Source organism: Danio aesculapii, chromosome 15, assembly GCF_903798145.1.
Source record: "Danio aesculapii chromosome 15, fDanAes4.1, whole genome shotgun sequence".
Lineage (NCBI taxonomy): Eukaryota > Metazoa > Chordata > Actinopteri > Cypriniformes > Danionidae > Danio > Danio aesculapii.
This window is the reverse complement of record NC_079449.1, coordinates 42111627-42131763: the sequence shown is the minus strand read 5'-3', so window position 1 is coordinate 42131763 and position 20137 is coordinate 42111627. Positions and strand designations below refer to the sequence as shown.

The window sequence follows — 20137 nt, the reverse complement described above, 5'->3', positions numbered from 1 at the left end:
ATTTCCTTAAAATAAATAAACAAATCCATCAACATATGTGATAAGAGTTGAAATCAGCAGGACAAGTAACATTGCTTACACCAGCTTTAACTTGATCAAACAAATACCATAAAATAACATACTTTTTTATTGAACACCTTAAATTGGTAAATGCTGGCTTAGTGTGTTCGGTAAAGACATATTTATTTTTAGTGTTTGTTTAATCAGACTGTTTATGAAGTTTATGAACATTGTTTTATAACTTTGTTACTATGTTGTACAAGATTGTTTTGCTATGTAGTCATCTGGGGTCTCATTTATAAAAGTGGTGTATGCATAAAACAGGAGTGGAAATGTGCATATGCCATTTCCCACCCAAAAGTTGCAAAAACCAAACTTAATGGGAGAATGTGCGCAGCTAAACTCTAAGCAAACATATTTAACTTAACAATTGACCTAATTTCCCCCTTTTAAATAATCATATGAGCCATAATCATTAATAAATTAAAATGTATTCTGGTGTACATTCACTTTTAGAACGTTTTTACCCAAATTTCATAAATCAGACCCCAGATATGTGTAATATATTTAGGAAAAACTCTGTTACATAAGTAACCTTGTTTTCCTGATTGAAACTCCGCATCATACAAAGTTTCATACAAACTTTCCTGAATCATTTTAAATGCTCAGTGTCTGTCTACGCTGTTTTGTTGCAGCGAGATTTTAGAGATCCTCCTCCACCCCAGCTGCAATTAGATCAGCTGTGGGGTTACATATATATCAAGTTTTCTGAAGGAATGTCTGTGGAAATACTGGGAGTAGTAAGTCCCAATATTTGCTTTGCGATAATAATCAAAGCAGCAGCAGCATAGCAGATCTATGCCACCAAGACCAAACGCATAAACATTGCCATATACTAAATCTCTCCCAGAGTTGACATGACAGAAAGTAGCTGAAGCTATGGAAGCACCCTCTAGATGTGATGATTGTCAGAAGCTCATAAAACCATACAAGTTTATGTGCTGATGGCACTTGTAGTGTCATGTGACTCAAGAGGATGTGCTCATGCCATCACCCTCTCAGATTTCCAATGAACGATGCAAAGGAGGGAACTGAGGAATCTGGCTTGTATCTTACTCTATACAACAGGGTTCTAAGGTTATCAAGACATTACCTTTCATAGGTTTGCTTGATGCTCATTCAGTAACTGATGCTAGGGTGACATAGTTATACCACCGTACCATATTACTAGAAGCAAGTGGGTAATTCTGATGAAAGATGAAACCGACGGGGTACCCTAGCAGAAAAAATTGTGAAGCCAGGGGTTAGAAAATCAGTTTGTAAAATGTGGGGAGAGCCCTAGCCTGCCTGACAACACGCCTAATCTATCTAAACAGTGTTTTGGAAAAGGTAGTAAAGCGAACACAAATGACCAGAAGCAAAGTAAATCTGTACACCTTATAAACTGCTGAAATATCCACTGAATTGAAATAATCTTATTAGTAACAGCTGCACCCTTGTTCAACCACCATTATAGACAAACAGCTGCTCAGACTTATGCCAGTGGCTAGTGCAGCATTTATTGCCTGGGCAAGGCATTGTGCATAAACTGGGCAAGTATGTGCAGTCTTTTATTCTCCTGAAATTAAAAGAAGAGAAAAGGTCTGGGAAAACTCACCTGGCTTCTGAAGTGTGTCTCATCTTTTTGGCTTATGAGACTTCACAACAGTTGTGTCGTCCGCAAACTTAATAAAGAGGTTAGAGTTGTGTAATGGTGTGCAGTGGTGGGTCAGCAAAGTGAAGCAGAGGGTGCTCAGCACACATCCCTGAGGAGCCCCTGTGTTCAGAGTGATCGTGCTGGATATGTTGTTGTCGACCCGCACTGTCTGTGGTCAGGAAGTCCAGCAGCTAGTTACACAGCAAGGTATTGACCGTCAGTTGGGCCAATTTTCATGAGCTAATGGGGATTATGTTGATAGTTGCTGAACTGAAGTCTATGAACAGCATTCTGACATAAGAGTATTTATTGTGTAGATGTTTAAGGCCTAAGAGGAGGGCAGTGGCGATGGCATCATCGGTCGAGCGCTTAGACCGATAGGCAAACTGGAAGGGGTCCAGGGTAGTGAGGAGAACACACGATGTGTTGCATGACACATGTTTGAAGCACTTCATGAGGATGAGAGTGAGTGCAATGAGACAGTAGTCATTGAAGCTGGAGGGTGATGGCTTCATCAGAGCTGGAATGATGGCAGTGGCTTGGAAGCATGTGGAGAAAATAGCCTGGTTTAATTAAGTGTTGAATATGTCTGTGAAGACATGAGTGAGTTTTCCTACAGTCTCTTAATACACAACCAAGTAGATTATCATTGAAGTCAAGTATGGTTTTACCAATTCTCGAATACATTTGACCCATCCAATTGCACACACAAGTTATTAGTGAGAATTAGTATGCTCTGTGCGCACACACACACATAGAGTAGTGAGCAGCTATTGCTTCCAGCACCGGGTTCCAATTGCTGGTTGCAAATTAGGCAATAAGGGGTGTACCTTGCAAAATATGCAAGTAAGGGTATGCATTGTTCAGAGGTATCAAAGATGGGAGAGTACAATTCATTCAATCCCCCATCTTTATTTCATGCCAGGACCAGAAACAGAACCTGCAAACTTTTGCATTACAAATCAGACTCCCTAACCATTAGACCACAACTGCCCCTAAGGGTTGGGATACACCAAACTGACGCCAAATAACTAGCACCTATGAAACCCAACTGTGTTGTACATGAACACACCAAATGGATAAAAGCTGACTGAAACAAGAACCATGTTCTGTGCCTGCACAAGAGGATGTGCTTTCCACTCCGCTAGGGGGCAGTGGTCTGTTTGTGAACGTCCGATGCGAACAGACAAAGTGTAAAGAAGGCAGCGTTTAATACCATTATCACAGTAATTGTCACTCCTAACCGAGGGATTCGCTCGTGCAAATATGTTTGATAATCTAACAATCCATATCATTTGCAAAAATATTGGCCTCTTTGTGACTCATTTTGGCTTGAATTGTTTACTTGTTACATCACTTCACTGTCACACTCACGCTCTGATTCAATGCTGAAAAACAATCTGAGCTCTCTCTTTAGCCAGCATCAGACACCGATTCTAAACACTGAATCGAGCCAATGAGCTCTGACTTTAACCCGACAATAGGCTAAGTCTGGAACACACCAAACCATCTAGCCTGGCCAAGGGACAGACAAAGCCCAATGGCTGACTGTCCGCGTGGTGTTTCGGGCCTAAGGTGTGCTTTATGAGCACCATCTACAGTTGTGATTCTAGGCAGATTTCAGACAGTCATCACACCTGGTGGGTATTTACATGCTGTGAGAAGATGTAGCATCAAGTGAACCTACAATGGTTAAATTAGTCCTTTAAGTCAAGGAAAAATTAATTGTAAATTGTCAACTGACATTGTCATCAGATACCCAGATGGCTAAATAATGTTGGGGTTTCAGTTTTTTTGTTGTGTGGTCATTTTATGGAATTTTGGCATGACTGTTTTGTTTGAAGGACCAGGATGGAGGAAAAGGATTGTTGAAAGTACACCAAAAGATTTACTTGACTAATGTAAACATGAAGTTGAGAATGTTTTTCCAGATATTGAGCAAGACCATCAGCATGCAGTATTACACATTGATTTGAAAATATTGTATCGAATAAACAGGAAATTGACTCCTTCAGGATGGCATGGTTGATGTTCAGATGGAAACAAAATGCAGTGACTTGTGTGTGGAGTTGAAAAAACTGTTGTGACGTCTTTTCCTGTTTTCTAGCATTGTGTCTGACTGTTTTTAAGCGAGAATTTTAAAGAAGTTTTAACCTTATGTTATGTGACGTTTTCATCCACTATTGGGTGCTGTTGAGTCTAAATTTGGCTACAACTTTCTCTGTGTTTCAGACAATAGGGTATATGCCGAGCTAGTGTTTTTCCCATACTGTTAAACTTCCGGCGACCTGTTATTGTGTGTTTTTTTCCATTTTATATGGTTCCATTATACAATCAGTTAAACAGACTTTGGCATTCATTTAGTTGCTCAAGCGTAAAACGAGACAAAAAGACGTTTGCTCGCAAGCGCCCGTCAGAATTGGCAGGCTAGTGCAGAAGCTCCATTGAATATACTGGGGTAAAATAAATGCTCATATTATAAAGACATGACGGGAAAAATAATTTAATGCAGTGCTTCTTGTACAATCTGAGACCCACCTTATATCGGATATCACTCAGCCAGTGGAGATCGCTGATTTTTAAAGAAAACAGACCTTAAACGCGCCGATTTTTCATTGGCATGCAATTCACCGGAAACGATTAACCCAGGTTACTGACAAATTAAAAGTCCTATTAGCATGCTTCGGCATATACCCTATTGAATAATTTTTGATGACAAATCTTATTTTGACACATTTTTTTGGAAAATGCTATGACATTTTTGAAAAACTCAACAATAGACTGGACAAGTTTGATCGCAAAGCCATGACACCCTATAAGGATGCTTTCTTGATAGCTTGTGGTTTTCCCTGTTGGGAAGAGACACACTTTGTAATTTTTATGGTTGAACATCAGTTGCCGTGCAAAAACAGCTTAGTTTCTGTCTTTTATTTGGAGTATAATGTGTGTGTGTGTGTGTGTGTGTGTGTGTGTGTGTGTGAGTGTGTGTGTGTGTGTGAGTGTAAGAGGGATCTTGGCACACTTACCTTGATAAGTCTGAGAAAATCAAAGTTAGCAGCTCAGCTCTCAGAACTACATGGAGTAAAAAAATAAACATAGCAAGTGTATTTCTGCATGCATCTATAATTTGCTGTTATACTCCACAGAATCCATATAAAAGCCAGAAAGTTTGTTTTTTATTTTTCTTTCTCAGGCCTGAACTGGTTAATGGTGCTGATCAACAGTAAACATTACAAATTGTGCCTCTTCCCAACAGGAAAAAGCACCAACATTCAAGAATGCATGATTATATAGTGTCATGGCTCTCCAATCAGAAATTGTTGTTATAATGCAAGTCAATTGGGCAAAAACTGCCACGAACGCTAAATGAGGTAGAACAATATTAAATCTGATGTTGCGCAAAACCAAACAATGCATCAAAGCCAATGTTGTTACTAATCTTTCACGTCCAAGACTGTGACAAAAGATACAAATATATGAGTACACAATTACATTTTATATTAAAAATAAATCATTTAACATTGTATTTTACAGTGTAACACTGAAAACAACACAATGTGCATATTGCAGAAAATGCTTCCAAATAAATCCATGTAGCATTTGTCTGATTCCATATGCTAAAGCTAACAATATCTAAATGACTGAAATATCTGGACTTTTCAGGTTGACCAATCATACTTTTTATATTGTTATAACAGACTTTTATCACTTAAAACTAAAAGACAGGATGCAATGATGAATTATAAATAATAGCCAGACCACTATACTGCAAGCATTTATGGCATATTTAGAAAGAATATGCTATTAACTGTGTGATTGTTGTCATTCACAGGAAGACTAGTGTTCTGAAGCTGAGGATTTTTGATCTGGATTTTCGCAAACACAGGTAATACATACTTCTTTGACACTTGGTGGCGCTGTAGGATAATATATGCTAGGAAAAAAAATAGAAATTGGCCAGCCTGGTCAATCAAGGACATTTGATTGTTTCATAGGGATTACAGGCAAACAGACCGAATCATTGATAAATGCACAAACATGGCAAAGGTTTAGCATATTTAATTTAATATTTAATACATTTAATATGAAATATTTAATATTAAATGATATTATTGTTAAAGTATTAATTTAATACGAATTGTACTGTTTTGATAAATAGTCCATGTGATGTGGAAACAAGCAAACCGTATCCCCAGAGGCAATAACACAACAGTTGGAAAACTACAAAAATCATTTTAATTTCAAAACCATCTCAAGAGCACAGGGTTGTAAATTTTGACTGATTTTGGGAAGCAATATTTCATTCTGACCAATTTGAGAGCTCTCTTAGACTTGTGAAATCTTTAATTTGATCCATATTTCTGCCACTGTCAGTCCCAGTATTTATTTATTGTTTTTTTCTCTACTTTTTATAGGTCAGAAAATGAATGTATTGATCAGCATTTGAATGTCAGGCATGATTTGTTGTTCCACAGTGAGTCTTTTTCACATCTAACCCGCTATTAAATGATGTTCGTTTAATAAATCAAGAGCTTCATGTCAATTCGTGTGTCAAAAGTGTTGATACATGTTGTATTCTGTTTCAGGATTTCATAGGAAACATATACAGTTTACAATCATTGTTATTCAACTGCCTGAATAATTAGCCTCCCTGTTTATTTTTTTAAAATAAATATAATGGATAAAGATTTTTTTCAACACATTTCTGAACATAATTGTTTTAATAACTCATCTCTAATAACTGATTTATTTTATCTTTGGCATGATGGCAGTAAATAATATTTGACTAGATATTTTTCAAGACACTTCTGTACAGCTCTAAGTGACATTTAAAGGCTTAACTAGGTTAATTAGGTTAACTAGGCAGGTTAGGGTAATTAGGCAAGTTATTGTATAACGATGGTTTGTTCGGTAGACTGTCAAACAACAATATATAGCTTAAAGGGGCTAATAATTTTGACCTTAAAATGGTGTTTAAAAAATTAAATACTGCTTTTATTCTAGCCGAAATAAAACAAATAAGACTTTCTCCAGAAGAAAAAATATTATCAGACATACTGTGAAAATTTCCTTGCTCTGTTAAACATCATTTGCGAAATATTTAAAAAAGGAAAAAAAATTAAAAGGGAGTTGAATAACTATAATTGCAACTGTAGATACATATGAGAGAACACTGCTACTGTCACACTCTGATTTTTATAAAAACATCTGATTAACAAAACATTAAAATTTAACTAAATTATCTTACAGACGAAATATGCTATATAATATACAGTGGTCAAAAGAAATAGTTAAAAAAAAATTCATGGAATTTTAGCTGTGTCTGTAGTCTATTTTTCATGGTAATCTGATGTGAATCTTCTCAAAATTAGCTGTGTTTAGCTGTTGTTAGAGCAGCTGACTATAGTATTGGTAACCTAGTAACCAACAGTTGGGAAATGCGTTTCCATCTCCCATTATTTACTTTAACCCTTTTTCGCCAGTCCAAAACCAAAAACCTGTAAATTAAGGAATTTTTATTCAAAATGCAATGCTTCCCTTACTCGATTCTCAGCTGATGCTTCAAAATGTGCATTAACACAGGGTAATAGAAACAAAACAAAAACCACAACAACAAATACATTTGTGCAAAACTAAATTAAATTAAAATTAAAAACAGCAATGATTGTAGCACAAAGAAAGTGAAGTTTAACATCTACAACAGTGTTTCTGAAGGTTACCACAGTCAAAAATTAGGAGGAAATGTGCTGGTCCTTGCGTTGAATGACTGAACACATCTACAGCCACAGGGGATAACTAGTCTTTTGGCGGGATTGAGCAGTTAGTGAAGTTGTAAAGATCTAAAGAAACATTCTAGAAGTCACAGATTTTATAAAGACCGACTTCTCTTGCTGTGACTGAAAGTGTCATTCTTTTGGCCTGGACAAACTGCTGTGAACAGGTTTCAGTGACCTTGCAAATCAGAGAAAACTGGGATTTACCACCAGGTGCAGATTAACACCAATAACTGAAACATTTCTGTCATTTTGATGATTGTTCTTTTTGAAACATCTAATTTAGGTCTTTTATAATGTGCTTCAGTATATATGTAATATTGGGACGTTGTAGGTTGAGGGCTATTTTTTAATTTCCACTGTGTTATTTTTTACATGAGAATGCTGTCAGTGAGTAAATTGATCTACAGTGCCAAGCATAAATTAATACACCCATCTTTCTAAACGGTCACATTCTATACATTGCTATATTTGTGCAAATCTGGTTTACTGGTTTTACATAAGATTAGTCAGGTCATGGTCCAGAAAGGAAGATTATAAATAAAATTGCAGGAAAAATGGGGAAGAATCTATGAGGCCATATTAAGTATTAAAGTTCACATGAAATCTAAATTTAAAATGCTATTTTGCAAGTGCACATTGTCTTAAGGTGAATAACTTTTCCAAGCCAGTTAATCCACTGAAAAAAACAGCTCGTTTTGGTAATCTATAATCTATAGCTGCGTCTCAAATAGCACACTATACACTCATGCACTATGTACTTATGCACTTACAAACTCAACAGCATAGTATGTGTATGTAGTGTTGTCCCAAATGGAACAACATGGTTTTTTACTAAGCGGAAATTCAAACCGTTTCCCTGATGACGTTTGGCGGTTGCCAAATCAGTGAAATAAATGACCAAACTATCAAATAATACCTATGAGTATAACTGCATTCGCCATCGGGAGGCGCTATAATCACTCTCGTAGGAGAATTTTGCTTTCACCATCCAAAATAAATTAAGTTATCCAACATGTGCGCCCGATAGCTCCGCCCCTTCCGCTATGTGAGCAAATCTGCGGTCGTTGAGTGCGTGAAATGTCCATCATTACACACTTCATTTTACCGGCTGAATGAGCGCATCATCTGGGTAGTTAAAGTGCACTTGTTATTTTTAGAGTTTTTTTAGTGTGAACACACTTATTAAACTATTTATTCTACAAAATGGCGTAGAATAGTGCATAAGTATGCGATTTGGGACGCAGCTAAAGTCTGACCATTTACTTGATGTCAGTCTGAAGGATTGGGTGAAATATGCTTAGCCAAAACTCCAAAACCGTTAGTTTGCTGCGAGTGAAAGATGAGAGGAAGAGCAAAAATAAAACCCTGCCCAATATTCAGTATTCCATATCATTTGCAAATTCGTCTTCATACTGAATAGTCTGGAGGAACTTCTGATTCACGTGGACTTTAAAAATCTAAATTTACAATGTTTATTTTGCCAGCGCACATTTATTCTTCAGGTGAACAGTTACTCCACTGAAAGGAATCTTTGTTTTGGTAATCTTTAATCAAAGTCTGACCATTTGCTTCTATGTTTGGAGTGGCTTTTCTGTTTACGTTAGTTTGATGACTTAAGCCACAATATTCTTAAACGCCCCTCTTACCGTTAGTTTGCGATAATGAGCAAAAAGAAATCCCTGTCCCCTGCTCACTATTCCATTTCAGTTGGAGATACATCAACATAATGAAATAAAAGATGTTTAAAAGGGATGCTGTAACATTTAGGTGAGACAAATGTAATGTGTGCGACAGATCAAGGATGAGGCAGGAATCGATTCTGAATTCAAGCTTTTTACTCAATGGTTTAAACAAAAGATGTAACAATAATAATGAGAAACAAAAAAGAAATAAATATTTACAATATTCTCTTTAAATGAAAACAGTGAGAAAACGCTGCGAAAAGGAGCAGGATTAAACAAGGTGATTAGACATTTAAAAAAGCCAGTGATTGCTCCATGTTTTAAATTTCTGTCCAGAGAGGTCATGTTTTGATCCTTGATTGGTCTCACGCAGTCAACTGATGCGATTTCGCAGGTCAGAGTTCACCAAGCTTGAACTTTGCACCACAGCGAACTGCAAAACTTAACGCATGACCCCGCGTTTCCGGTCTGATGCATTCGCGTGCGTATGAATGGAAGTCTATGGGAGGAAAAGCCCAGTGTGACCGCAGCTTAAACCAGGGGTGACCAACCCTGTTCCTAGAGATCGACCTTCCTGCATATTTCAGTTGCAACCCATATCAAACACACCTGCCTGTAATTATCAAGTGCAGTGCTGTTCAGGTCCTAATCAATTGATTCAGGTGTGTTTGATCAGGGTTGAAGCTGAACTTTGCTGGAAGGTCGATCTCCAGGAACAGGGTTGAGCACCACTGCACTAAACTAAAACAAAACCTAACAAAAATATCATAAGGCTCAGTTTAGAATCACACAACAACCATCAAAGCATTTATTTAAAGCATACGAAATTTAACAAGTAAACTCGAATTACCACAGTAAAACTGGGATAATAAATCACCAAATAGCCTAAGCATGCCAAAAACATGAAAGCGTGGAGCACAAAGGTATGCCGGGGCAGAGCATACACCACACACTGATTTGTCAGATCTTTAAAGCCTCGTGGCTCGCCTGTGGATTGGTGGAACTGGCACTGTCATAACTGAACCAATAAGAAACCTAAGGGCGTACTTACGTTGTGTACAGTTGCCTTGAACCAGACCAAAGCACGCTTGTCCCCCCTCCCGTCTCCCCCGACGGCCCGCACTTACATTACATTCAGGCCTGGGCATGCCTACGTCATCGATGCAGTGACGCGCAGTCAAATATTTCACCGAACAGATCAGCCACTTTTGATACTCATAAACAGCCATAAAGTCTTCGTACTGCAGGAATTGCTGAAGGTGCAGCTGTGGTGCAGTGGGGGGTTTGCGTCTTTAATAAACCACGATAGTTTGCGTTCATTGAACAATAAGAATGATTAATTAATCTATGTGAAACACTCTCTTAAAAGTCACATCTCTTCATCAGTTTCGGGCTCAGGCGCGCTTTGCACTTACACTACAAGCGTACTACGCCAAAGCCCAAGTGAACTGCGCTCTGGCACACCTCTTCCAACCGGAGCCCAATTTAGAGCACTCACACTTCTATGGAGAGAGATTAGATTCAATAATAATTCACGCAAAAGACACGATGTACACATGCGTAGCCAAATTCACGTACGTAAAATATTTATTTATACTTTCAAAAACAATTCACATGCACAAAATAAAAATACATTTTCATAAAATACGTTTGACAAATGCAAAACACCATTTGCAAATATATAAGAGTGTACAAAAAGTTTTGAATGTTTAAAATTCACGAGTTCATCCTGAATGAGAATGTGCAAATCCTCTCTCACGTACGACTCACCCTGAATACGAGTGTGTGCATTTTTGAGACTTTCCTGCCAGAAACAGGCAACTCGTACCTCTTAGCCAATCAGATGAGAGCTGTACTCGATGTCAACCACTCTGCGCTCCTTTTGTGCAGTCTGTTCCTCTAACCAACATGGCGGATACTCCTGTAAGTCAATACTGTTTCCTACTAGTTTGTGTATACGCTTTTTATAGTAGAATCTGAGTGTATTTTCAGTAACTCAATAGAAAAGTGCTTGTGTTAGAGCGCATCCCGCTCTTCACCTGCCATGCTAAATAGAGGAGTATTCTTCTTAGAGGATCATCTCCGTTAATTCAGTCAGACTGCGCAAATGGTGCGCACAGTGAAGCGCTTCGGTCATTCCCGGGAGTTCTCAGGGAGTTGTGATTGGTTGAACAGTAAGCTCGCATCTTATTGGCTACAGGGCACGAGTGACTCACGTGGGAGGTGTGTGCTGACAGGAAAGTCTCAAAATGCACACACTCGTATTCAGGGTGAGTCGTACGTGAGAGAGGATTTGCACATTCTCATTCAGGATGAACTCGTGAATTTTAAACATTCAAAACTTTTTGTACACTCTTATATATTTGCAAATGGTGTTTTGCATTTGTGAAACGTATTTTATGAAAATGTATTTTTATTTTGTGCATGTGAATTGTTTTTGTAAGTATAAATAAATATTTTACGTACGTGAATTTGGCTACGCATGTGTACATCGTGTCTTTTGCGTGAATTATTATTGAGTCTAATCTCTCTCCATACACTTCTCAAACGATCTGGGAAACGGGCCTGGGCACGGTTCGGATAGCATAGTGTGAGTACGCCCTAAGAGTGGAGTGAGAAGCGGAGAGAGGAGGGTGAGGAAAATAAATACACGAAACTAACATGGAACATAACAAAAAGTCTCAGCAACTTCTGGTTCACACAGACTTTAAAGTCATGTTGACACTAATACTTTTTTGTCTGAGCACAGAGACAGTGTTTTTGAAAACACTCTCCAAAGAGGATCAATCTGAAAAAGCTGTTTTCGTGTCATAATGTGGAGTGTAAAAATTCAGTTTTTGAAAATGATGATGTATTTCTGGTGACGTGACCAATTCAGGACATTGTACAGCAGTTGTTTTGTATGCTCACCGATTTGACATGATTGTTTAAGATCAACAATGGCACGTCTCTCAGTCTATATTCTCGCTTGTTTTACTTATACTTATTGTAACTTATAGTTTTTATACACCTATTGTTAAAGGTCTTTGCACACCGACATTTTTCATTTTTCGTATGCGTTTTATCGTATTCATATCTGAAAACTTCATATATGAGTCGTGATGCGTATTAATTAATAAATTCAGAAAAAAAAAACACTAATCATTTCGGAGTCAATTCAAGCAGTGATGCGTATGGACACACACACAGAGATACCCCCTCAAACAGCAGCAGCTTGTCATAAAGTAATCTGTGGCTCCAACACAATCTCACGGCAATTTATAACTTTTTGATTTAGTGGCTAATTTGTACGAATTCGTACAATCTAATTTGTACAATTTAGTATAGTAAGTTACTGTATTTTAAAGTTGCATTGTCAAAATGACTGCATATTTTACAGTAAAGATATGCATAAAAATCTGTAAATACATATACAGCAAGATAAATGGTGCTGTAAATGTAAATACAGTGTTTTTGCTGTAATTGATTTACAGTATGTTACTGGTGAACTGCTGCCAGTAAGTTACCGTAGATTTGACAGGAAATGATTAACAGTGTATGTAAGTTGGAAATGAGTATGTCCAGGATATGCAGGATGTATAATCATTTGTTTTATATTTTCCATTCGCTTATTAACTGTAGTTCAAAATGTATTACATACATTTATATATTGTGGATGATTAAACATATGAGGTGTTATTTAATGTATTAAAGTTTGGTGTATTAACAAAGCTAGTTGCTTTTAATAAGAGGCTATTACTATACTGTAAAAAATAACTTAAAATTGTAAGCGTACTTGCTGCACAGCTTTTTTGAGTTGACTTAACTTTTAAACAAAGTTCTGCAGTTGACACAATTTAAATTGAGTGAAGTTGTCTAAAAATTTGACGTTTTTTTTTTACAGTGTATGAACTTTCATTTGAAGTTAGATTTATTTTGTTGTTATTTGTTGTTTTTTGGGACCATGAAAAGCACGACACATAAGCGGAGGGAAATCATTCTAATGTTTAACCTTTGATGTTTTTATTTTATGAATGCATAGCCCAGTACACACACGCTGATGATGTGTTTTTGCATTTCAGCTTGAAGTGACACCCCACTTGCACTGGAACCATCAGAAATTACCAAAAAAATTAAAAAATACCTTCACCTCAGCTTTACCCAAGCCAAATGTGACACCACTGCAGCGGAGGATATGCACTCAGCACTCCAACTTCAATCCCCCGTGATAACTGCGCCTTATCCCATTACTGATGAGTCTGCAAAATGCCTATTTACGCTTGAGTTGCTTCATCTTAAGTGGCGAGGTTCAAGTGAATTTAAAGGGATGTCTTTTTTTCTTACTGTACATATAGAAGATTAACTAAAATTGTGTGACTTTGTTCGGTAGAATCCCAAATAGTGCCAAACCGCTCAAATGTGCCGAAAACAACACTTACAAATACCTCTCTGTGTCTTATATTGTGAAATACTCTACCAGTCAAAGTTTGGACACACTTTGGCGCCGTTTACACTGTCAGGTTTTGATGCCCAATTCCGATTTGTTGCCTAAATCTGCCTGTCCTTTTACATGTTCTTTTAATTATGACCCATATCCGATTCATGTGTTTACACTTGCTATACAATTTACGACGTCTTGCATGCATAAAGGCGGGTTCTAGCATCTGCGCCACACTAGCCAAGATGGAAGAAATTGTCTTTCTTTTAGCTCTGCGAAATATGCGAAGTTCCCCAACTTTAAAATGATTTTGAGGCGGATGAGGAGAGAAAGGGCCGTCATCGCAGCTTGCGCCTATGGTTTATACATGGTGTCCTCCCCACAGAGAGAGTGACTCATCTTCCCACAGGGCAAGAAGGCAGGTAACTTCTGCCGTCGACCACTGACTACTTTCCTCCTCCATGTTTCCTCTGTTGTTGTTGTTTAACGTGTCGGCGTCTCCACACACGCTCTTCCTTCTACGTCATAAAACCGTGAAGTACCACATTTGTCGCAAGTTTAATGACGTACAAAACGGAATGCCTCAATAAATCTGATCTGCCTGTTTACATGATAGTCTCAATTGCACATATCCGATTTATATCTGATTTATTTCCATGTATGAAGGAGGTCTGAAACCAATCTCTGAATATCTGAATGCATGTTTTTTTTTCGTATTTACACGGTCATAGAACAGATCGGATCTGTGTCACATATGAGGAAAATTTGGAATTGGGTCACATTTAACTGGCAGTGTAAACGGGGCCTTTGCTAAATGCTAAATGCTAATTACATAGCAAATGAATAGGATTATTATTTTGACTATTAACTACAAATTGATAGGCTGTTTTCAAGGCAGTGCATTCAATCACATTGGCTAGCCACATTTTGTAGACGCTAACACAGGCAGGGACTTGATATCCGATTGTCCCTGAATACTAGAAATATAAAACTGTGCAAGGTAAAAGAGAAATGATCCGAATTACATCAGGCTAAGCGAGAACCAACTTTGTGTCTGTTTGTGTTCTGTAAAAGTCTGAAACTTCAAGAGATTTCACTTTAAAATGAATGAACTTTTTGTTTATGAAATGATAGGCAAGTATTTTAAAATGGTTAAAAACAACCATCTCAGGCACATTCTGAAAACGTACCTCTATATACTTTTCTGGAGAGTGCCAAATTTTCTGCAGTTTTTTTTTCGTGTATCCACCAGAGGCCGCTGTGTACACATTTTGAGATCTCAAATTTCTCTCGCGAGTGCCATTCGCGTCTGCTCTTCTCACGTAAACACACCAGAGGCCGCTGTCGACTGACTGTTTGACTGACTGACCGATCGACTAATTGTATTGATTGACCTGCCCACCCACTTCCCTAAACAACAATTTTCAAAAGCAACTCAGAAAAAGAAAAGCCCTCGTCTGATTTTTACCACGTTTTCAGATTTTACCACATTCTTACCCTGTTATTTATGTTTATTTTATTTTTTGGCTTTTGTTTTTGTCTTACTTTCTGGAACCGTTCTTCAAACGACTCAAACCCCGTCATCATGGTCAACTTCTCTGCGTCTCAAGTCTGCCGACGTACATGTCGAGCTAACTGGTAACAGTGGGAGAGCCGTCTATGTGGAGGTAAGCGGTCAGCTGGTAAGTGAGAAATAGAACGGCGTTGTACCACCTAGTAGCGTTCATTTTAAAAATGAAATGCAGCCAAACGGACTTCTGGCTACATAATTCGTTACCTCCAGAAACGTTTATAGGGCTACGTTATCAGCATGAGCCTGTTGCAAACAATCTAAGCTAGTAGCTCGTTTTAGCTAGCTATGTGAACTTTTTCAGCAGATGCACTTGACTAAAACAAAACCGTTTTTATATTTCAGTCTCTACATAACTGACGTTATATGCTGAAAAATGAAAATAGTATTAAAGATTGAGCAGGTGTGTCTAAAAGTTGACTGGCGCAAAATTAAACTACACAATATGGTTCCAAGTTAAAGTTAAAATTAGACATTGATGCTGTAAAAGAACATTAGTCACAGTTCCCGCCTTTTTTCAGTCTATTGTGTCTGATTTCACTCTGAAAATGTGACGTCAATACTTGCTGGAAGCCATTTTTCTTGTGGTCGGTTGGCAGTTGTAATGCACTTTGTATGTTGACAGAATTGAATGGTTGGAAATACCCTTATTTACCATTAAAGAGCGACTTTTAACAACTCTGTCGGATTCATTATGTTCTATTCCTGGCACATTGTGTGTATTTAAAGAGCAGCAATGTTCATCTGGGGTGGTGCCAATTCAACAAAGAGGACGTGACCTTAAAGAGATTCCCCTAGAGATGGTGAGGGGAAGACGAGGCTGTGGACGTTTGTCCCACGCACACATTTCACTTAACAATAGCAGCGCATTTCAGACTGTATTCTAGGCCGTCCCTAAAATATTCATCGCAGCCCATGAGTCAGCGGCGAATATTTGCAGTTGTCAGTTCAAGGCTAAAAAGAGTGTTTTGCTTTCAGTAATATTTAACTGGCTAGTTTTGGCCACATCCCACAGAGCCTGAGAAACTGCTACTGAATTCACTGTGGAGATCGTGATCTCTGTTCAGTCTGGAATACTGTAAAACTCATCCTGGATTTCTTAAGGTAAGAACATAGCTGTAGGATTTGGGATTCAGAGGGCAGTTGTGTTGGGATGGGCAATACATTTTAGTGTGAGTGTAAGTGATAAACCATTTGAGTTGTAATAAATTAGAGCTTATTAGCTGCATATGGTAGCTTTGTTAGCAGTAGAATTTGAAAAAATGGAAAATGTTAGCAGTTAATTTGTAGTTGAATCAATTAAACTTTTGGAGTCATCTCAACTTGCATCAATCAAACTGACTATAAATATTAAGTTAAACTTTGTCTAACATAAAAAAATGTTGAAACCTAAATAACTTGTTAAAATAAGTTAAAGCAACAATATCTGTTGTCTTTTTGTTTTTGTTATCCCGTGTAATTACCTACTGCAGTGATCATAGTAAATCTTTAGAGACTTAAGGTGCGGTCACACTTGACTTTTCCTTCCATAGACTTCCATTCATACGCACGCGAATGCGTCAGACCGGAAACGCGGGGTCATGCGTTAAGTTTCGCAGGTTGCTGCGGTGCAAAGTTCAAGCTTGGTGAACTCTGACCTGCGAAATCGCATCATTTGACTGCGTGAGACCCGTCGAGGATCAAAACAGGACCTCTCTGGACAGAAATTTAAAACATGGAGCAATCGCTCGCTTTTTAAATGTCTAATCATCTTGTTTAATCCCGCCCATTTTCGCAGCGCCGCACGACAGAATTTCGCACACACAAAGCCCGGTGTGACCATAGCTTTAAGCTGCGGTCACACTGGGCTTTTCCTCCCATAGACTTCCATTCAGACGCACGCGAATGCGTCAGACCGGAAACGCAGGGTCATGCGTTGTTTCGCAGGTTGCTGCGGTGCAAAGTTCAAGCTTGGTGAACTCTGACCTGCGAAATCGCATCACTTGACTGCGTGAGACCAATCGAGGATCAAAACAGGACCTCTCTGGACAGAAATTTAAACAAGGAGCAAATCGCTCGCTTTTATAATGTCTAATCATCTTGTTTAATCCCGCCCTTTTTCGTAGCGCCGCACGACAGAATTTCGCACACACAAAGCTCAGTGTGACCATAGCTTTATGGTTTTGAACATGACCAGTTTAAATTTCACCCTTTCAGAAAAATAATTATTGATTATTATTATTACTCCCCCCCCCCCCTCATACTGACCCCCACACCATGAATACTAATCTTGGTAGTTTCTAATGGTAAAGAATAGATGGTTTCTGTTCGGTTTCCACAGCTAACACATTGGAGTTTGGACTGCTTGAATGACATCCATGTTAGCTGTTTTGAAAAATGTTGGGGAAAATGTGTCAACCTAATGAAAGAGTTTACACATTTGCAAGACATGTCTTCTGCTCTGCTGGGATAGTGATAATGAAAATGAAGTGGAACCTAGTTTCTTTAACCAGGTCAAAGCAAACAAGAAAAGCTGTAATTGATTTGTGTCAATCCCAGACAGTTTTTACAGTGAAGTGCTGTTTAGTAGCAGATTTATTTCCAACATATTTTAAATAGTTTTAATAGTTTCTAATAACTAATAAGACTGTAAAAAGTGATTAGTTACTTAAAGCGAGTTAGCCCATTGCCTTAAAAGCAACAAGCCGACTTCACAAAAATAATGCAAGTAAAGCCATTGTAACTTGGAACTGTTAAGTTGACTTAATTTTTTCATAAGTAAGCTAATTGAACTTTTTAATATAAGTAAACTAATCACTTTTTTCTAATTCAATACAGGCTATAATTGTAGATTTTATAAACTTAATGAAGCACCAAATACGTGATATTGTAAAAATTACAGTAGTCATTTAAAAACAGACATGCTAAAATAGTCTGACGCTGTAAAAAGGGATGAGTTGACTTTAAAAAAGTGAGTTCAATTAGCTTAATTATAAAAATGAAGTCAACTTAACACTTCCAAGTTACAACGGGTTTACTTTAATTATCTTTGTGAAGTCAGCTTGTTGGTTTTAAGGCAATTGGTTTACTCGCTTTAAGTAACTAATCACTTTTTACTGTGTGGCATCGCAGTGGCACAGTGGGTAGCACGATTGCCTCTCAGCAAGAAGGTCGCTGGTCAGTTGGCATTTCTGTGTGGAGTTTGCGTGTTCTCCCCATGTTGGGGGTTTTCTCTGGGTGTCCGGTTTCCCCCACAGTCCAAAGACATGTGCTAGGCGAATTGGGTAAGCTAAATTGTCCGTTGTGAAGGAGTGTGTATGGGTGTTTCCCAGTTATGGGTTGCAGATGGAAGGGCATGCGCTGCATAAAACATATGCTGGATAAGGTGGCAGTTCATTCCGCTGTGGTGACCCCAGATTAATAAAGGGATTAAGCTGAAAAGAAAATGAATGAATGAATGAATGAATATTAAGAATTAACTAGGTTAATTAGACAGGCAAGTCTTTGGGTTTGTTCAACAGTGGTTTGTTCTGTAGACAATTGAAGAAATAAAAATATTCAGGGGATAAGTATTGATAAAATTAACCTTAAATATATGTATATTTAAAGTTTGTTTGTGTTTATTCCAATTAACTTAAAAGAAATAAGACTTTCTCCACAAGAAATAACATTACAAGCTGTAGAAAACAATTATTTCAATAATGCAGCCTTCAACTTCGTGAATTGGCCTTTCTTTTAAAAAAACATGCAAACACATCTTTAAACACATGTAAAACATACAGTACTTTTTATACAGCACAACATATAACATATAAACATAAAAATATTAAGTATTTTTGTTTAGGAATGATTTTGAAAATATGTGCACGGCTGCATTTATGTGCTTAACAAAACATTTAATAAATATCAATATTGTGAAATAGTACTGACATAAAAACATTTCCTGCTGATATATTTCTGAATTTTAATAGTTATTTATTTATTCTTAATTTCCATGATCTTTTAGAAATCCTTTTAATTTAATTTGAATTATTTTCTGCTTAACTCTTTAACTACCACACCAAGAAAAAAAATGTTTGGATTGCATTTCTTAAAGGGCACATAGTTTACCTCTTTTTTATGATTTAATAATAATATTATGGTTCTTCTGAGTGTGCCAGTTTAGGTTCAGTTTAAAACACAATTCAGATTTTTTATTATAATGTGTTAAAAAGTGTCATGTTGGGGGCGTGTCCACAGTTCGCTGATTTAAGGGTGTGTTGCTTCACATGTAAATTAGTTTCGGCTTCCCGCCAACGTAACAAGGGGGCGGGGCCATGAGCTCACGCGCTCTGCGTTTGCAACAGACTCAGAGAAGGAAAAGGAGAGAGGGGATCACCATTCAGTCGTACATGTACGACTCTGACACAGACCAAGCAGAGAGTACAAAATCATTTGTGTCTTTGTACAGTTTTACAGCCAACTGTGTGCTAGTTTCAAATGCCGAGCTTGTACACCGAGACTAATAACCACGCACACTGAATTAACTTTGACTGAGGCACCGGATGCGCCGCTCGAAGCCGCGACACGGCACACCAGACACTCTCTGTAGCGCGGCAGAGACATGAAGTGTCCCGAATCGTCGCGCCACGCATTTTTGAATTCTAAACATAGGTTTCTGCAGCGGTCCGCGGCGCCCAGCCGTGGACTTGAGTGTACCCTGATAGAAACCGATGTTTAGAATTCTAAAACGCATGCTAGTTAAGATCACAGGGAGCTTCTGGGATCGCGAGAAATGCAAACGGCTGAAGTATAAGGTAGACTCAATGAGAAGTACACATGTTTGCAAACCTACCTAAAGATACAACCAATAATTCCGATTAGAGCGATAATGTGGAGAATATTGATCTTGTGTTGAGCCCAATGAGACTTGCATCTAAAAATAGAGCTAGCGTGTTCCTTTAGTGATATCGCTTCGACTCACGCTGAAAATAGCGAACGTGAATCAACAAACTGAGGATATGATGACGCGCCTGT

The 20137-nt window shown here is 37.9% G+C and overlaps 2 protein-coding genes across 3 annotated transcripts in view; both read left to right on the top strand.

Annotated features, from left to right (window-relative positions):
- Positions 1-15820, top strand: part of sh3bgr (SH3 domain binding glutamate-rich protein) — a 42072-nt gene extending 26252 nt beyond the window's left edge. Inside the window, 2 exon segments of the mRNA XM_056473452.1 lie at positions 5529-5582; positions 13217-15820. Of these exon segments, the coding sequence (XP_056329427.1) occupies positions 5529-5537 (9 nt within the window). The 3' untranslated portion in view covers positions 5538-5582; positions 13217-15820.
- A 92-nt stretch (positions 15821-15912) lies between these two features.
- igsf5b (immunoglobulin superfamily, member 5b) overlaps positions 15913-20137 on the top strand; it is a 47514-nt gene continuing 43289 nt past the window's right edge. For both annotated transcript variants that reach the window (XM_056473451.1, XM_056473450.1), the window contains exon 1: positions 15913-16246. The gene's annotated coding sequence lies outside the window, so the exon portion shown is untranslated. The remainder of the gene's footprint in view (positions 16247-20137) is intronic.